The sequence below is a fragment of the Choloepus didactylus genome, chromosome 2 (assembly GCF_015220235.1).
Source record: "Choloepus didactylus isolate mChoDid1 chromosome 2, mChoDid1.pri, whole genome shotgun sequence".
Classification (NCBI taxonomy): Eukaryota; Metazoa; Chordata; class Mammalia; order Pilosa; family Megalonychidae; genus Choloepus; species Choloepus didactylus.
The window spans coordinates 25,228,847-25,249,485 of record NC_051308.1 but is presented as its reverse complement, the minus strand read 5'-3'; the positions used below and the strand labels follow the sequence as shown (position 1 = coordinate 25,249,485).

The 20,639-nt window shown below is 35.3% G+C and overlaps 1 protein-coding gene across 1 annotated transcript in view; it reads right to left on the bottom strand.

Moving 5' to 3' along the window:
• The window catches only part of FMN2 (formin 2), a 408,121-nt gene that overhangs the window by 143,866 nt on the left and 243,616 nt on the right, over positions 1-20,639 (bottom strand). The window contains exons 9-11 of the mRNA XM_037821962.1: positions 3,005-3,096; positions 2,719-2,848; positions 1,513-1,659 (exon numbers count right to left, since the gene is read on the bottom strand). Of these exons, the coding sequence (XP_037677890.1) occupies positions 1,513-1,659; positions 2,719-2,848; positions 3,005-3,096 (369 nt within the window). The remainder of the gene's footprint in view (positions 1-1,512; positions 1,660-2,718; positions 2,849-3,004; positions 3,097-20,639) is intronic.

The following is a 20,639-nucleotide window of genomic DNA, read 5'->3' as shown; positions in this document are numbered from 1 at the left end:
CACGTTGAGAGAAAATTCTGAGTGATCTGAATACCAGCTCCCTCCATGAAGGTCTACAAATAGTATTCAGAAGAGGTGTAGTTATATTTGTTTTACAATGAAAGAACAAAGTCAGGAAGGCTTTGCATAGCTTTTCTGAGTGCTCAAAAAATAATAAAAATATTTTGCTTCTTAATTCAGTATTTAATTCATATATAGATTATTCCTTCATAATTTAAATGAATGGAATTTAATTAATGGGGAGTTGACTAAGATATATCAACCAACACAAACAATTACCAATGATCCCTTATTCATTCTACTTCAGATCCATTTCAATAAGTTAAACATTATATTGATGATACCTCTAATCCCATGTTATTTGCAAAAGTTATTTGCTTTAAAACAACAAGCAGTTGCTAAGACCTGTTCAATAATGACCATGTGTTTAGAGCAGAGCTTTTACTTTTGATTTATCAGGTCCATATATTGTAGGTTCCTATGAAATGTAAACCCTACAAATAAAGCAACACTTGAACTAAATATATGCTGCTGGTGTACCAAGGAAGAATTATATTTGAATTAACTTTGGAAAAGCAGTGTCTGACATTTCGCTGAAGCACAATGAGAGAATGTTGAGTGAATGTATGAGTGGATGCATGAATAAATGAAAAAATGAAAGAGTTGTGACTGACAGAAAAGACCAAAGAAATGCCTCTCTCTTACAAGTGAGATTTTTTCATTATCTAAGGACAATTCTATATATATTTACTGCTATAAAGACAATTGTTTACCTAAACTTAATATTTTAAAAATATGCCCATAATTTCCTTCATCGTAGTGTTTGTTCTGTGTGGTGGTTCTTTTATCAGAGAAAAAGAACCCTTTCATTTTCTTAGTTTACAATCAAGAACTTTAGTCTGTGACTTTGACCAATCTTGTTGTTTCACTAATCTTAGTTTCTACTGGCACTGTCATAATCTCTTAGGTCTTAATTTTAAACAAACACAACTCTACAAGTAAGATAAAAAAAATCAGGTCCACAGAAATCTTGGACATTCCCATGCATAGCAGTTTCATGGAGAGAATGATAAGTAGAAAAGCAGGATCATATTTTATATTTTATTTATAAACTACTTACACTCATCTTTGTTTTCAAAACATGAGCCTGTTTATTTTTATTGCTTAATATGGAAAGGAAGAAAGTAAGGGATACACTATCTTATTCATGGAAATCAGTCTTTTAGAGCTTAAAAAGATGAATATTAGCAGTCATAATAAAGACAGAAGTGAAAAAAATTATTTTTATTTTAAAATATTGTCTACTCTATTATTCATTAGACATGGGATTCAAAATTATTCACTTTAGGAATCATTATTATTCACTAAATCACATTGCTTTTACTTACCTAAGAATATAAAAAAACATTTGACCTCAGAATCACTGATTACAAATGGTCTACAATTAAATCTATTGTTAAACAAAACATCTTATCCTCAATTTGCCTACATTCATTCAAACAAAATACTTACACTGCTTTTGACATCTTTCAGCTTTGGAAGGATGTCTAATCCAAAGCCATCTGCCTGTCCCCGGGTCTTATTTCCACCATTCATGTAGTTGCCAAAGGCAAGAACCAGACCCAGAACCTGCATAACCCCTGGGCCATTTTTTAATGTCTGTAAAACAGGATAAAGAACATTTTTTTTTACTTACACGAGGTTATGTTTGAATCATTTTCAATCAATGCCAGGTATTCATGGTATAGTAGTTTGGGGTCACAACTGTATCATTGCTCATTATAAGGCATATTTTAAGAACACTGACTTCAAAATTAACTTTAAAAAAGACACACCACCAACAATCATGCAGGTGCGCTTTGATGAGCTAAGAGATACCAATCTAGTCTCATGTCTATGATGTAACTGCAAGGAAAAAAACAGAGCTGTGAAATGAGGACTACTACAAAATAATGTCACTGCCATCATCCTAATTTTACCAACCTCTGGATGATACAAATGGTTGGCATAATTTATATGAAAGCAAAAAGTAGTTATAGAGATTAATTTTCAAAATTAGAACCCCCCCAAAAAATTCATTCATTCTTCCAAAACACTGTTTAACTTAAATTTGCATTTCATTTCCTCCCAAACTTTGAGTCTTTAATAATATTTTTCTACTTTTCAAAATGATACACCACAACCAGAATGAACGCTATTACTGATTTTTGACAAATTGGTGTAAATTTTAACATGGGTATTCTGTGTTGAATTTTCTTATTCGTTTTCATAAAAATATTTATTTTCTCCTGAGTTATATGGTCGTTCCTAAAGCATTTGGTTAGAATATTATTAACAATTTGTTCAGTGGTCCTTCCAAAAATAAAGGAAAGTAAATAAAATGCCTTTGAATTGCATTCATTTAGAAGTCTGATGTTTGAGAAGATCACGAAAAGTGGAGATTTTGTTGTGGAAAAGGCAGAAGGTAGAGCATTTTCCAGAGGTTGTGTACACTGGCCACACTCGAGCAATGCTGTAGTGCAGCCCAGAGCACCAAATATGAACACTTGCTTTGATCTTGAAACATAATCATAAAATGTTCCATTCTTTGGGACTGCTATCCTTCATATTTAATGAATACTTACAGTAAAAAAAAGGAAACTTTTTGAAATAAGAATGTGACTGAATAAGATTAAATTTCAGAAATCAAGCTTCAGCTTTCTATGGATCAGAACCCACCTCACACAATTTCTGCAATAATTCCAGTTTGCGACGAATTGAGCAAATGCTTTCTGAAAATGTTGACTGGAACAGGATGCAAAACACTCGCTCTGAAAAGTTGGGGATTAGTGACAGTTCATAAAGGAACCTAAGGAAATAAAGTCAAGTTAAGAGGAAAATAGAACTTATATAAAGAGATGCTAATCCTCATAGCATTCATAACAAGACACCGCATTTTCCAAATGGAAAGAACCCACACGTAGGGTGGCTGACTTCTACATGGTTGGTTATAAGATGTGCTTACTGTTCAGGTTTGTCCAAAGACTTGGCATTTTCCTTGTCTTTGGATGACCGGCCATGCTTTTCAATTTTTTCCAGTTCCTCTGACTGTGCTCTCTGGAGGGGAAGAAAAAAAAGCTAGCAGTGTTTCAAAATCTAGTCAATTGAATCCCTTAGATAATGATGATACTAAATACAGCAAAATTATACATTTTCATATTTCTTAGCATCTGTTTGTTACAAGGCTTCACTTAATTAACAAGGCATTTTAAAGTGTAAACACATTTAGTGCAAGTCAGATCATCTCTAAATAATGCTACTGACTTCCAAATACTGTTACTATTAGTGATCCATAAAATATTATCAAGTATGATTTAAAACAATATAGATTTTCTTTCTTTTTATTTTGGCTGCTCATAATACTGTCTCCAGAATATAATAATTTCATTTTAGAAATTCACTCCTTATTCAGAAATAAATCAAGCTAATTTGGAATTAACTTAATCCTAAAGGTTTTATAACATTTTAAAAGAAAAATAAAATATTTATTATGGCAAATAATTACTATGCTAATTACATTTACAGAAAAGAAAAGTACAATTGAATGACTGAATCATTACCAAAAAAAAAAAAAAAAAAAAAAAAGGTTTTGGTTCTGCTCCAGTTTATTTTTTTCCAAAGTATCTTCTTTTACCCTTTATAGTCTAAACTAAAAATCTGTCATCCCAAACTTGTTCCTTTATGGGATATCTTCTGCATTTTTAACAAAAAGTAGAAGATTTTATAGACTTTAAGAAGCACAAATTTATTCGTCTTAGCAGAGCATTTGGATGATTTTTATTTGTAGTCTTACCTTTATTTTACAACTGACAAAGATGTTTCAAAAAAAGCCAACATATTGAATTTTCTAAATGAATTAAAGAGTGTGAGTAGATTACCACATCTTGAATTTGAGTCTAACCCTCAGAACTTAAAATACCTTCAACATTACTTTTTGTTTGAACAGAAAAGCAGCTCAGCCAAGAACTGTTGCAGAAGATAGTGCCTGATGCATGTCTAGAGAATCTATAGACATCATGTAAACAAAGCTATCTTCTCCTTTGCATTCACTAATTATTTTGAACTACAAGTTTCCAGTTGATGGGAGTAACTAACAAAGACCTATTACCTCAAAAGAAGCATCTTTTAACATGTTATAGCAACTGATGACAGAATAGTCAAAGAGAAAAGTCAATCCTCCAACAGTTTGATAAATTTGGCTTTTGGAATGTGATGCATCAAAAGGACACAAAGAAGTGTCATTGCAAATAACCTAAGTTATTCCAAAACTTAAGAAACTTCTAGAATTTCAACTGCATAATGATCTTACTTTTTCTCCCAGTTGATGGTGATCCTGCCCAAGAATTTTAGAGGACTAATCACTACCTCATTTACTTATCATAGTTACCTATGAAAATCAGACTGACATATATAATCAGAAAACCACTTAAATCTTCATTACAAGATGATATTTTAATAATAACCACACCCATCTTTCTGGCAAAAGAGTAGCCAAGGTAATATTATAAAAGAATATCAAATTAAGAATATCAATATGTCAAGGGTTGTTTTAGGACACAAGTCCATACCAAAAGTATACCATATAAAAACTTTCAATCCTACAATTTCTATCTTCTTTTGAAAGAAATAGAGCTTCTACCAGAGTGGTTGGTTAGTCTACCAGAGTGGTTGGTTAGTCTGATATCTATGAGCCCAAACTCATTCTAAACCCAAACCTCACCAAAAAACACACAAAAAACAAAACAAACAAACAAACAAAACACACCACCACCTTGCTATAGCCTAGTGAAGAAATTATGTTTGTTGGTTGGCCTGATTTTGATTTTTGGTGGTTGTCGTTTTGTTTTTTAACTCTAGATAACTTGACATGGTCTCAGTCTAGTTGAGTGTTGGTGCCAGGGGCCGGATGACTAGAAGTCTACTCCATGGGTCCAGCAAAGCACCCTGGGCCTTAAAAAAATCTCAAGCAACAGCTACAAGATAAAAAATAGGGACAAGATAAATTGCAAGAATAATTAAAGGTGAGGAGTATAAAATTCCTCAGTGTCTTCAGAACAAAGCGACTGGCTGGCAGTACCACCAGTTCACTTGGATTACTAATTGCATATTCTTCTATATCCTGCACCGTCTAAGACCCTTTCTGCTCACTTTAGAAAGAAACAGAGCTATCCTAGACTGACAGTGCTACTTTATGGCTAGTAGAGAGAACTATGGGTGACTGTTATCCATGCCTCATAAACCGCTTTCTTCCTCTTTCCCACAGCTGTATGTGCATGATGCTGTCTCTTCATTCTTTTTCTCCCTAAAGCTTAGTTGCTCCACTTTAGATGATCTGTCACTTTCACTCTCAAACAGATAATTAGATAGTCAGACAGACAATCACATGAATATACTATTAATCACCTTCAATTTTCCCTCTTTAACCAATTACTTCAAAAAACATCCCCCTTCTCACACCCAGACCAATAGACAATATGAATTTTAAACATTAGTCATCTTAAAGAAACAGGGGCACCAATCTCTAAAGTCCTTGACATATTTTAGAACTACCCTCATAGCCTGTATTTACCCCAATAAATTGTAGACAAGCAACAAGTATTCACTGTTAAAGACTCTCCACAATTAGAGAGTAAGTTAGCTGAATTCTATTTTTTATATTTTTAAGTGCTTTTTCTCAAAATAACCACTTAGCTTTAGTATATAGCAGAAATGCTTTATGTCAAACATCCCTTCCAAGAGTAAATCATTTCAGAATCTGGTACCACAAGGATTAGCTTTACGTGCTTTTTTATTTTATGCATACCCCTTCCTACCCACACCCTGGCCCTCCCCGCTTGTCATCTGCAGAAAATTTGGACCAAAATATTACTTTCTCAAGATTTACTGTGTTTGCCTACAAATGAAATTGATTCCAACTCCTGCTGACTTGAATGTTGTCACTGGATCCCAAGATTCATCATCTTAAAACCCAGGCACACTCTTCCCCCAAGCACAGACCTGTACAGACCAGATTCCTAGTTCTCATCACTTATTTCACCAAGTATTTTGACCACCACTCGTCAGGCCCAGACTCCCACTACAACTGAACTCTATCACTCCAATTCCTAGGAGTAATTGTGACTTCTACAGCGAAAAAGAAATGAAGAGAGAGGGAGAAGGAGAGCAGGGGGAGAGGGAGGCAGGGAAGGATATTGAGATTGACTGTTTCCTAATTCTGAGGCTAAGCAAATGTTTTACAAATGGTATTCCAAAGAACACTAACTTAGATTCCTGAGACTCATTAGAAATTGTTGTGCACTATATTCGTTTTTCTCTTAAAGACACAAATACTAAATATGCTTATCCAGTAGAAAAAGCTATTTAATTTTGTTTAACAATGTTCTTCATACTTAGTTGATTACAAAACTCGTGTGTGTGTAAAGAGAAGGGGAGAGGGAGAGGGAGAGGGAGAGAGAGAGAGAGAGAGAGAGAGAGAGAGAGGTGCTACTATCCCAAGGAACTAGTGTTTTAAAGGATACAAAATGAAAACATTGTGCCAGGTCAAAATTTAACCAGTTCTTTTATTCAGTTTCTCTCTATGCCCACAAGGTAGTTACTTTAATCTTTGCCTCTCTCCTCAAATACCATCACCCCAGTCACTTTTAGGTTTATTAGGTGATCCTGTCTCCTAATCCTTTGATTATATTATATCCCCTTTCCTTGGATTTCCTCCTATACCTCTGCTGATCATTCAGTTCCCACTGCCAGATCTTCATCCATTATCAGTTCACTCTACGACAAACAGCCTCAGTCCATGTTTCCTTTCTGAGCTTCATATCCAAATAAGCAACTACTTTCTCATTGGTTTACCTGAATATCTCACAAGCATCTCAAATAAAACATGTACAAAACTAACATATTTTCTTCCCTATAACCTTCAGCAATCCCCCAGCAAACTGGAAACAAGTCACCCATCCATACATGCCAAAGCTAGGAGTCATCTATACATCTCACTCTACTTGCCTTCAACATCAAATTAATCACTAAGTCTCGGATCAACCTACTTCTCTCCATTTCCAATGACAACAACCAACTACCACCATCTCTCAAGTCAACTCTTCTATATCCCACCTCGTCTCCTCATAATCATCCTTGGCTTTCTCCAATATATGTTCTACACAATGTCCAATGCAGTTCTTTAGAACCTGCTAATCCAAACATTTAAACTCCACTTAAAACTCTTTAATGGCTGACAATTGTTTTTCAAATAATACAACAAGCATTAATATGTCCCATATGGTTTGCATCTTGTGTTTCTCTCCATTCCAGCTCATGCCATGCTCCCAAGTGCTGAATACATTCCATTCTCAGTGGTTTGCCTTCAGTTGAACTAGATCAGGGTCCTCCTGTATAAATGCTGCTCCCTGTGCCTAAAACCTTCCCTAAATTTATCTTTCACATGACCTGCCACCTCCTTATTTCAGTTTTAATATCTCTACACTGGGGAGGTCTTTTTTAATCCTCATCTATCTTAAATCATCCTACTTATATCATCTACAATGTCTTCATTGTAGAATGAACCTTTCCTTCATAACATATCACAAATGTAAATTCATATTTATTTACTAAAGGTTTGACTCCCATATTAAAAAGAATTTTTGTTCATCACTTTATCCACAGCACAGAGAAAAATACCTGAAATAAAACAGGCACTAATAAAAATCTGATGAAACAATAGTGACTTACTCTTTCTAAAACTATCCCTTTCATTTCTCCCTCTCCCTACTAAATTTTCTACCTCAGTCCAGGAACATGTTCAAGTCTATTTTATTAAAAAGTCCCTCCTTGAATTTCAGTTGACCAATCTTTGAACAACTAACAAAAATTGGGAGAACCATCTTCTTCAAAACTCTGGAAAACACTTTAAAGTTTGCAGTAACTGGGCAAGTGCCAAATCTAGAAAACAAAGTTTTAGAAACAGTAGGAGAAGCTCCAGGAGCTCTTGTTGGCCCCTCCTCCACCCCATCCCTGTGTGCAGTGTGGTGAAGAGCTAGCTTGCTCTCCCATTGTGTGTATCCAGACCAAAAAGACATATAAAGAATACTTCACAAAAAACAGCAGAATGTTCATTCTCTCTAGAGCACATGGGTCATTCTCAAGGATCCACCATACGTTAGGTCACAAAGTAAGTCTCAATAGGTTTTAAAATAATAAAGTCTTCCAAAGCATCTTCTACAACTCCAAAGGAATAAAACTAGGAATCAATAACAGAGGAAGAACTGGAAAATTCAAGCAAATATGTAGACATAAACAATGCACTGCTCAGCAACCAATGGGTCAAAGAAGAAATCACATGGGAAATTAGAAAATATCTTGAAGTGAATGAAAACAAAAACAGAACATAACACAACTTATGGGACAGTGCAGAGGGAAATTCATAGTTCAAAATGCTCACATTAAAAAGGAAAGACCTTAAACCAGAGACTGAACTACACAACTTGAGGATCCAAAAGAAGAGCAAATTAAACCCAAAGTGAGCAGAAGGAAGAAAATAACAAATATTAGAGTACAGATAAAGGAAATAAAGTAAAAAAAAAAATTGTTTAGAGAATCAGAAAAACCAAAAATTGTTTCTTTGAAAAAGTTCAATAAAATTGACAAATATTTAGCTACATTGACAGAAAAAAAAGAGGATTCAAATAATTAAAATCAGAAATGAAAGGGAGGATATTGCTACCAACTTCACAGAACTAAAGGATTATAAGAGGATACTATGAAAAACTGTATACCAACAAATAAGATAACCTAGATGAAATGAACAAATTCCTTGAAAAACACAAACTACCTACACAGACAGAAGAAGAAAGAAGATATCAATAGACCAATAAGAAGTAAAGAGATTGAATAAGTCATCATAAGCTTATCAAGACAGAAAACCCCAGGACCAGCTATCTTCACTGGTGAATCTTACCAAACATTCTGAAAAGAAATAATACTAATCCTGCTCAAACTCTTGCAAGACATTGAAGGGGAGGAAACACTCACTGACTTAATATATGAGGCCAGCATTATTCTAATACCAAAGCCAGATAAAGACACCACAAGAAAGTAAAATTATAGACCAATATCCCTTGTGAATATATATGTAAAAATCCTCAACAAAATGCTAGCAAACCAAATCCAACAGCATATTAAAAGAATTATACACCATGATAGAGTGGGATTTATACCAGGTATACAAGGGTGATTCAACATAAGAAAATTAATTCATGGAACACATCACATTAATAGAAAAGAAAACACATGATCATCTCAGCTGATGAAAAAATAAAAAATAAAAAAAAAGCATTTGAGAAAATCCAGCAGCCCTTCTTGAAAAAAATACTGAGGAAAAAAACTAGGAGTAGGAGGAAACTTCCTCAGTATGATAAAGGGAATATAAGAAATACCCACAGTGAACATCATATTCGATGGTGAAAACCTGAAAGCTTTCCCTCTGAGACCAGGAACAAGACAAAGATGCCCATGTCACCATTTATCCAAATTGTGTTGGACATTCTAGCCAGACCAATCAGGCAAGTAAAAGAAATAAAAGGCACCCAACTGGAAAAGAAGAATTAAAACTTTCCCTATTTGCAGATGACACAACCCTATAAATAGATAATTCTGAAAAATCCATAACAAAGCTACTAGAGATAATAAATGTATTCAGCAAAATGGTGTGGTACAAGATAAGCATGCAAAAATGAGTAGTGTTTCTACACACTAGCATTGAACAATCTGAAAAGGAAATCAAGACAAAAACTTCCATTTACAATAGCAACTAAAAAAATCAAGTATCTAGGAATAAATTTAACCATGGATGTAAAGGACTTACACATGGAAAACTATAAAACATTGCTGAAAGAAATCAAAGAACTAAATAAAAGGAAGTACATATCATGTTCATGGATTGAAAGACTAAATGCTAAAATGTCAGTTCTACTCAAAGTAATTTACAGATTCAAATTCTAACAGCCTTCCTTGAAGAAACGGAAAAGCCAATCAGCAAATTTATACGGAAGGTTACGATGTTCTGCACAGCCAAAACCATCTTGTAAAAGGAAAACAAAGTAGTAGGATACACACCTCTGATTTTAAAACTTATGAGAAAGCTAAACTAATCAAAACAGCTTGGTAATAGGGAAGCATCTTCAGAATCCTGTGTTAGGCAATGGCTTCTTAGACTTTACACCAAAAGCATGAGCAACAAAAACACAAATAGATAAATGGGACCTCATCAAAATTTAAAACTTTTGTACATAAAGGACTTCATCAGAAAGTAAAAAGACAACCTACACCATGAGAGAAAACATTTTGAAACCACGTATCTGGTAAGAGTTTAATATACAGAATGTATAAGGAAAACCTACAACTCCACAATAAAAAGACAAACAACCCAATTTAAAAGTGGACAAAGAAGCTGAATAGATATTTCTCCAAATAAGATATACAAATGGCCAAAAAATACATGAACAGGTGCGCAACATCCTTAGCCATTAGGGAAGTGCAAGTTAAAACCCCAATGAAATAACATTTCATACCTACTACAAGGACTACTATTTTAAAAAGAGAAAATAAGTGTTGGAGAGGATGTAGAGAAATAGGAACACTCATTCATTGTTGATGGGAATGTAAAATGATATAGCTGCTGTGGAAAACAGTTTGGCAGTTCCTCAGAAAATAAGCACCGAATTACCATTTGACCCAGCAATCAGACTACTAGGCATGTACCCAAAAGAACTGAAAACAGGGGCTCAAACAGATTTTTGCACACCAATGTCCATAAGCAGCATTTTTCACAACAAGAGAAAAATGGAAGCAACCTAAGCATCTATCAACAGTTCAATGAATAAACAAAACGTGGTATATACAAACAATGGAATATTATTCAGCCTTTAAAAAAATGAAATTCTGATACATGCAACAACATATGAACCCTGAAAACATCAAGTTGAGTGAAATAAGCCAGACACAAAAGGACAAATATCATATGATCTCACTGATATGAAATAATTAGAATAAGCAAATTTATAGTCAGAAAACTGTGTGTGTGTGCAGTTTGTATGTATTTGGGAAACTTGTTATTTTCTACCTGATTTTTCTGTAAACCTACAACTTCTCTAAAAAAAAAAAAAAAATCCATGTCCTTTCACCATTCCTACATAAACCTCAATCTCATTTCTCCCCCCACCAACATCCCTCTATCCCTCCCTCTTTACCCCCTCTCTCTTCCTCTACTTTTCCAACATAGTGTCCTGAAGGCATACTGACTTTTTCCTCATCTTATTTTTCAGTTTCTGAATTCCTGCAATCTGCCTTTTGTTCCTGTTTAAACAATTCTCTCCAAGTTCAACAATGATCTTCTTACAGACAGCTGGTTCGTATGAAGAAAATTCAATAGCTAGTATTTATTGAGCAGTTGGTATCTGTCAGGCACACTGTTTACATGTACAATCTCATTTAATCCTTACAGTAGCCCTTATGGGCATTTTTCCCTCTTTCTCCTCTTCCTCCTCCTCCTCCTCCTCCACCTCCTTCTTCCCTATTTTTAAGAAAAGGCTGAATCTTAACATCTTAACTAGTTAAGTAGAATAGCCAAGGCCTACTCAAAGTTGGAGTGACCCTCAAGACCCTACCCATTATTTCCTGATGTCAACGGTCCTATATCCTTGTCTTTCCACAGAACCTTCTACTGAGTCTCTGACTATCTGAAAAGGGTCTCAGATCCTTAAAAACCAGCACAGGTACCGAGATGTTACTGCTTCATTCCCCACCATTTCTTCGTCTTAAAACTAAAATACCCTGGATGTAATACAATGAATACAGGAAGACACTGAAAGATGGAAAGAAGGAGGCAGACTGGCCAAGGACCTTGGGACTTGAGAAACAACATGGTGGTAAGTGCCACAGATTTTCTTTTTGCCTCTCATATTTTACAGATGGGACACTGGAGAGGCCTGCAACCCAAACCACCAACAGACACAGACAAAAAGGAAACACAAAAAAACAGAAAAGTCAGTCCCCTCTAGCCAAAGGGTTGGGAAAAAGATGACAAGGCAGAACAGAAAATCTTTCTCTTAATACCCAATTACTCCAGCCAAACACCAAATGAAATCTGTCAACCCTATGGTGTCAGCATGGCCGAGAGGAGAGCTGAACTTCCACCCTCACCTGGAAGAACTGAGGCAGGATGAAGTGGTGTGAGCGGGATCCAGCCGGCACCTCAGTTTTACAAGAAAATGGGCAAAGCACATAAACAGACATTTCACCAAAGAGAACACATATACGGCAAATAATCACATGAAAAGCTATTCAACATCATTGGCCATTAAACGCAAATCAAAGCTACAGTGATATGTCACTACACACCTATTAGATAGCTGGAAAAAAAATATTAACATTAAATTCTGTCAAGGGTAACCAGAAGTTGGATCTCTCAATTCTGTAAAACAGTACAGACACTCTGAAAATTAGTTTGTCAGTTTCTTAAAAAATTAAATATACACTTACCACAAGACCCAAGAAAATTTAAGTCCTAAGAAAATTTATCCCAGGGAAAGAAAATGTTAAGTCCACAGAAAACAGGTACACAAATGTTCCTAACAGCTTTATTTATAACAGCTAAAAACTGAAAACAACTCAAATATCCTTCAGTGTGTGAACAAAGAAACAAATTTTATGGTACATTCATATCATATAATACTACTCGGCAATTAAAAAAAAAAAAAACTTACTGATAGATGCAACACTTGCATGGATCTCAAGGGTATTATACTGAGTGAAAAAAGCTAGTGGTTACCAAGGGTTAGGGACAGAAAACAAGGAAGGGGGTGGTGTAAGGAGTAGCAGAAGGGATCTTTGTGGAGGTGAAACAGTTCTCAATCTTCACTGGTGTTGGTTACATGAATCTACACATGATAAAATACATAGAACTATGAACATGTGTGCATACACACACAAATCAGTGAAAATCAAACTGGTGAAATCTGAATAAGACCTGTGGATTGAAGAAACTGGGTGAAGGCTACACAGGATTTCTCTGTAGTATTTTTGCAATCTCACAAGTCTATAATTATTTCAAAATGAAAATGGCCAGCTGATCACCTATTCCTTTCGGTCCTCAAATCTGTGCATTGTTTTGAATACCTAATCTCAGTTTATGGTCATCTGATCCAAAAATCAAGAAAGAAACATGTTTCCAATCTCTCCCCTCCCAAATTTATTTAGGCAACAAGTCTTGTTGGGTCCAACCCTGAAAAAAATCTCAGAAATTGCTTTCTCCCTCTCCAGTCTCACTGGTACCCTAGAGTGATCTGACTACATTCATCCCTGTCAGTCTCTACCCCTGCCCCTCCTCCAGCTCCAATCCCCACATGCACTATTTTCCAAAATTTACCCATAGTAAATTACAGTTTTCCACATGTATGCCTTGGATCATTCTGCTCCATCTGCTGGGAAGTCCTTTCATCTTTCTCTCAAGCATATTACTGTGCAAGGTTTAAGAACAACCTCAAATTTTGGCTCTTCTATGAAGACTCTCCCAGCTCCCCCCAGGGTCAAATAATTGTCTCCTTTTCAGGGAGTCTCCTGCTCCTTTCACTCTATCCTAGCTCTTATCACATTATGGTGCAATTTTTCATATTTATCACCCACATTTTATCCAAAGCATTTATTTTTATAACATTATCAACTAGGATAGTGCCTGGCATACAACAGGTATACTTTAAATATTTTCTAGAAAAAGTGTTACATCTTATGGTTAGGTTCTATCATTTTATTTGAGTAAATATATCGACACTTAAGTAAGGCTATGGATTAAATAGACTTTCAGTGTGTTGGACTGGGGACTTCCCAGAACTTTTAGGGAAAATGTTTCTGCATATCAAAAGACCAATTAAAATGCACTTTTGCACATTACACATTCAAGAGCTTGAGGGTGGTCTATATACTATTTGTTAGTTCATATTTCCTCTAATCTTGAAAACTAGATTTTCAAGAGAATAGACTTTTTATGATCCACAGATGCACATTACAGTTCTACAGCTCTTTCTTGCCCAGATACAATTAACAAGTGGAATATATTTAAATGCCAAGAGCTGAGGGGAATTTGCAAAATGGTGGCCACATACATCATGGTAACCTAAAGTTGTAGCTGAACGGCAACTCAGAAACCTGAAAATCTTCAACACCTAATGTATGTTGGCAAATACATGAGCAAACAAGAAATTCAAAGCCAAATCCACATGGGCTACCATTTAGAATCATTCAACTTCCTAAATAACTTATATCAAGAAAAATATGATAGGAGTTTTACATCCTTGCTGAGAGATGACTATTTAATCCTTTAATAAATTTACTTCCCAGTTAAAGTTCCACTTTTGCAATCACAGGCAAAAAACAGGGAAGGTTGATGGCCCTCTGAAGCATAATACATCAAAACCATCAAATGTTATTACTATTTATGCATAACTTCAAGTCAGGACCCAGCTTAAGTAATAATCAAGGATCTTAGCAGGAATTTACACCAGTCACATTTGGTGCCATTCAAAAACCTCTAGTTTGTATGACTAAACCTGAAAGTCTTCTACACAAACAAGGATATTCCTAGTTTTAAATACATTCCTCTAGCATAAGTGGAATAAACAAATTTAAAAGAAAAGTTCTAGCGAACATTTATGGCTTCGGGTCGGCAAAATTTATTGTGGTTGCTAACCAACAGTGCCGTTTCTCAAATGCATGCCTATCATCATGGAAAATTACTGGTAAATATTTAGTATACGTGTGTCAGAAGAGACTGTCCTCCCAGGAGAGCTGAACTGTTATTAAAGAGTGAATGTGAAAGGAACACTTTCTGTACTCTACCAAACTAAAAGGATTGTTAATGTTTTTAAAGAGAGAATCAAGAGGTAGATCACAGAAGAATAGTATTTTATATAAAAACAATGGCTGGTAGAGGCAGACAGGGTACTTATAAACAAGTTGGCCCCACACATAGGGATGTGAGTTTCTTCTAAGGAGAGACCTCCTAAGGGACTAAAAGAAACTGTAATGAAAGGAGAAGGAAACAAGTGTTTCCATTATCGAACAAGGTTTACATTTAAAACTAAAAGACAAGAAAAAAATAGCAGCAAGGATCAAAGCTAGTGCTAAACCAACATAAGTCATTCTAAAAATGTTTGTTTGTTTTTTTTTAAATTGGTTAAGGACTTATTCTTCACCTAATTTAGAAAGAATTTGAGGACAATACTAGCATAGCAATCTTTTTTCTTCCCCTCTCTCTTTTTCTATAGTAGTTTCCTTGTGCATAGCTTAGTTTTAGATCAGTACATATTGAAGAGAGGCCTGTGATTTACACTAGGGCAGTCAAATATGAAGTCTGGCATAGGCATATTTGCACTTTCTGCTACAGAGGCCATACCCCTCCTCCTCAGAACTCACAGCCTTTATGATCTTTAAGACCCACCTCCTAAAACAAGTGTCTTATGATATATTTTGTTTTAAACTATTATTTCATAAAATGTTAGAACTTGAATCTAATATGATAATTAAAATTTATGCATATTTTAGCTTACCCAACACAGCTACCCAGCATATTACTTAGCAGAATACTCTGTACAAAAACATAAGTTGGAGAAAAAAAAATGTATTTGTCCAGTAGAATAGTTCTTAAGGGAGGTGGGCTGCCCCCTAGAGGGCATTTTGGAAGTAGGGAAGTGTTTTTTTGTTGTCACAGTGATTTGATGGTCTACTGCCAAATAGCAGGGTCCAGAGATTTTAGACAACCTTCAGTGTGTGGGCCAGCCTGAAAAATGAAGAATTGCCTCATATCCCTGAATGTTCCTGCATTCACACAGGTGAAAAAATGCTTGTAATTTACTAAGCCTAGACCCTAACTCCATTTTATATATACATACTAAAGTATTTTTTCAGGGCATTAATATACATGGAATTTTCCAGGAATGCAGCCACCAGGCATATCTAAGAAAAACCATACCTTTAATGTTACCAAGTGTTTACCATTTTGGAAAATCATAATGGGGCAATAAAGTCATTTTTAGTTGCTGTATCCAAGGTGATTTTTACAAATACAGAACAAATATGACACTATTTCATTATACTTTGTGTACTTCATTATATCTTCTGGCTCAAGTATTTTCATAATTAAATATATCCTATAATACTATAAATTATGCTGTTATTTCTGTTTTATATCATAGTGCAGACATAGGTGATTTAAGTTATGTGTGTAGACGGGTTATAGTATGCATTAATTTTTTTTCTGTGATAGAAAAGGGGACATAATAAATATTGTTAGAAAAAGGAAGCACTGTTTGGACAGAGTTGAGAACCAATCGCCTAGTGTAAGAGATACCCATCCAGGAAAACTCATCTTTCTGTAGGCAACTCACTTAGGAAAGACCTCAAAAAGGAAAGGACAGGTGGTAACACTGGTTGCCTTAAGAGTACACGTCACAATGTGAAGTAACATAATTTCAAGTGATTAATTTCTGCAGTGCAGCTGCTAATTTAAGACAAGATGAGGAGGTGGGTGGTGAGAAGGAGGGGGTCAGGAATAGGAAGAAGTACCATGGAGTTCTGAAAATAATCTCTCCTTAAGTCAGCTTTTTTGAAATATAAGACAAGAATCTTGACATGCAAATAGGTAAATGCTCAGGTCAAGTGTATAGGACCTTAACTCACTCAGTTTAAGAACTGCATATTACTGCAGGTAACAAATTCTATAATATACAATTAGAATCTGAAAGTGAGATGGCTTTCTGTCACAATGATATTTATTTCAAATGTAAAAGTAGAAACCAACCCCAAAATCAACTTTGTAGAAAATCTGATCACGAAGTTACTCTTTCCTCCATGAAACATATGCCATTGCCTTGGTTTTCTATGGCGGCTATAACAAAGTACCACAGCCTGGTTGGCTTAGACAATAGGAATTCATTTCTTCACAGTTTTGGAGGCTAGAAGTCCAGAATTAAAGTTTCAGAAGGATCATGCTTTCTTTGAAGTTTGCAGTGCTCTGGTGGTGGTTTTCTGGCAATCCAGAACTCAATCTCTGCCTTCATCATATAGCCATCTGTCTCCTCTTCTGTGACCAAATTTCTTCTGCTTATAAGAACTTCTGTCATATTGGATTAAGGCCCACCATGATTCAGTTTGGTCTCACCTTGACTAACAGGAAATGTGACGATTGTATTTATAAATGAGTTCATATCCACAGGTCCGGAGGTAGAACTTGAACATGTCTTTGTGGGGAACATGATTCGATCCATAACAGCCATCATTAAAATCATGATCCAACCTTAATATTCTTAAAGAAATTTTATTTAAGAGAGGTAGTCAAGGTTAGTGCTCTAATTACCAAAAATAATTAACTGCATCCATTTGGTAAATATCTTTGTAGTATTTACTATATTCCAAGAAGATACAGACATGGAGGGGAAAAGAGACATAGCACTTCCATCCTACTGGAAAGAACAAGTAGTAAAGATAATCACATGGATACGATGAAATGTCTACCCCGACAAGTACTCTAACGGTGAGGTACATGTTGCTAAAAAAGGCAACAATAAGATTTGACACCGGGCAGGACTCCTGAGGAAAGGAGGAGTGGTTGAGAACTGAAGTTCGGTAGACATTTACTAGGAGGAAATAGTACACAGAAGTTTCCTGCCAGAAAGAACAACCTTTGTTAATGTCTTGTAGGGGTGGGATCTGAGAAGTAGCTGAAGAACAGAGAGCTGGGAGCTCACTGCAAGATGGTAAAACAGACAGAAGCCAAACCATGCAAGACTTAGAACAAAATGTGAAAGTGCTCAAAACACAAACCTGCAAAAACATAGCTGTAAGCTAATAGTGAACATGAAAATATTAGCTATTCTCCAATAATTCAACCTTTCTGATATCAAAAGCAGTCAAATTGAAGTGTCATATTAAAAATAAAAAGTCATTTATTTCCACTGCAGTAGTGTTAATCATTTTTAATTTCATTTTCCAGGAATCCATGGGATAGAGTTGGTTTACTGAAAAGAAGCATAGCTACCAAACAAACAAAAAAAATTAGTTGATACTTTGATTTGGCAGGCAATATCACATTCTGGATGAAAAAGAAAAAAAATAATTTCTGGCTTTTATTAAATCTATAGATTCAGGCTGTAAGTAAAGATCTAAAGATTTTGTAAAATTCTGAAATTCACCGTAAGCATGTTTATAGTTGAAAATGAATATTCTTACAGGGATTCCATGAACTAACTCAATGAAACAATGAAATATGAGACTTAGGTTTTAAAAGAGCTACATGGAGAAAGTCAATACTCCACTCACATTTGTTTAAAGAAACAGATGACTAAATGTTGCCTAAAACATGAATCAATTAAATTCCTCTAGCAAATTATGGGAACACAGATGGTTAATCCGATTCATTTTCATTAATGTAATAATGGTATAGACTTTTGAGGATGCTGTATCATGTGACATGCACTATATCCTCCTTCCAGATTAAAGTTTATGGTATGTCAACTACTACACTAAGTAAAGATTACTAAAACTATAAAGCATGCCTGTGAAATCCAATCCTGAGAAGTGTAAATTCAGCTAATTCTCTCAACCCTACCTGCTTTTCTTTCCCTCCTAATTGGATTAGAGATGTTTAATTACAAAGGGGTATGGAATTTTTCCCCTTCTTATCTTTTTTATTTTTTTCTTCAACTGAATTTCTAATAAGATTCACTTCCAGGGTTTTTGGTTTTGTTTCGTGCTTAATATTTAAGGTTTCCTTTAGTTTCTGAGTATGATTTAAATGAAAAGATGAACAATTATCTGAAAAACACAAATTGATAATGATACATAGAATTTCTAAAGACACAGTTTTTACCTCCTGTTAAATCATTCAACACACTATAGAAAAAATAAGGAATTTGTCTCAATTTCTCCCCCATTCCTCATCCTTCAATCCATTATTCCCCTTCCCACCCACCCCCAAACACATAAAAGGAGTATAGTTTATGAACTGGAAGCAATAGATATATTTAACCCAACTGTAAATATTATACATTGCTTGTGAAAAAAACTTTACTTTCTGAACTCAATGATAATCAATAGCCCTAAATAAATTTTAAAGATATTTTGTTTTTAAAAAATCACTATGATGTACTGTATTTAGTAACTATGTGGTTTAACTAGGCTTTAATTTCTCAGTAAACAGGAATTGGGCCCTCAGGTTTGTGGCTTTTGAAATTAGGGTGTGTTTAGATTTGGAGACTGCCCAAAATTCATTCACATCTAGAAGAGAAAGCTTACTGCCAAACATATGCAATCAGGGGAGAAAAAAAGATTACATTCTAAATAAGGTTTGTATAACAAATACTTCCATCTGTTTCACAGAGATCAAATAGAACTTCTTTAAAACAGCCCAATGACATTTAAGCATCTGGCAAAAAGCAAGCACACATTTAGGGAAAAGGATTCAGATTAGCTATAATTTTTGTCCCCAAGGATAAGTAGTGGAATGCTTAATAAGATTATTCCTCATATATTTAATAACAAAAAATTTGTTTTAAACATTAGTTTTTTTTTAGACAAAATTTACATGTCTTCTCAAATGCCACGCAAACACTTAAGGCAAAATTAAGACACTTTGGATAACTTTCAAACACTGTTTCAGATCTGAAATAAAAAAATTACAGTTATACTGATACAATAAGGTTTGAAAATTTCTCAGAGAGCCCTAGCCATGTCTAAGCATGTGCACATCACTTTTTGCTGCTAGTTACACCTTCATGTGATCAAGATCATGCCTAAGGGGTCACAAGTGAGTCCTTTACACACCAAGTAAGCCTATATATCCCAGGCCTCCACCACCCTGCACTCCACTGTCTGTGCCAGTTATCAATTAACTGCCTCAATTCACCCTGTAGAACCTACTCCGATAATGGACTAGACACATCATTTCCTCCTTTACAGTGAATATGATGTTAAGCTTTGCCAGTAGGAGGCACTCCTCTTCCTGATTCTGGCACACCATATTTCACGTTGTAGCTCACCTGTACCCCAGAAATTTACTTCTTGCTTGCCCAGGACTGTGAACCAGCTCTGGTCCAGGTAAACCGGTGGGCCGCACTCACGCTTTCTCCAGCAAGGTCTGTTTCCCAGCCTTAAGAAGGGAGCCCCCCTTCCAATTTTATCCTTCCTTGGGTACTCCCCCTTAGCCCTGGAGTACATTTAGTTATTTTTATATGTTTATACTCTCCTATTATAGGTTAATAATTCTTTGTATTAAACTTCCCTGTTTAAATTACTCTGTGGTTTCTCTCACCTGATCGGACCCTGACTGAAACATAACTTCTAACACTCAGCCTCAGCCTCCACTTTCTGCCTTGAGCCCACTAGACTTCTATAGTCACAAATGCAAGTGAATGAATTCACCAAACATGCTCCCACATATTAATGGAAATCCCATCCTTCCTACTGCTTAGGACCCAAACCTTGGGATTATCCTCTTTTTTTTAATTTTCTCATAGTCCACATCCAATACAACAGCAAATTCTATTGCTTTTTCTTCAAAA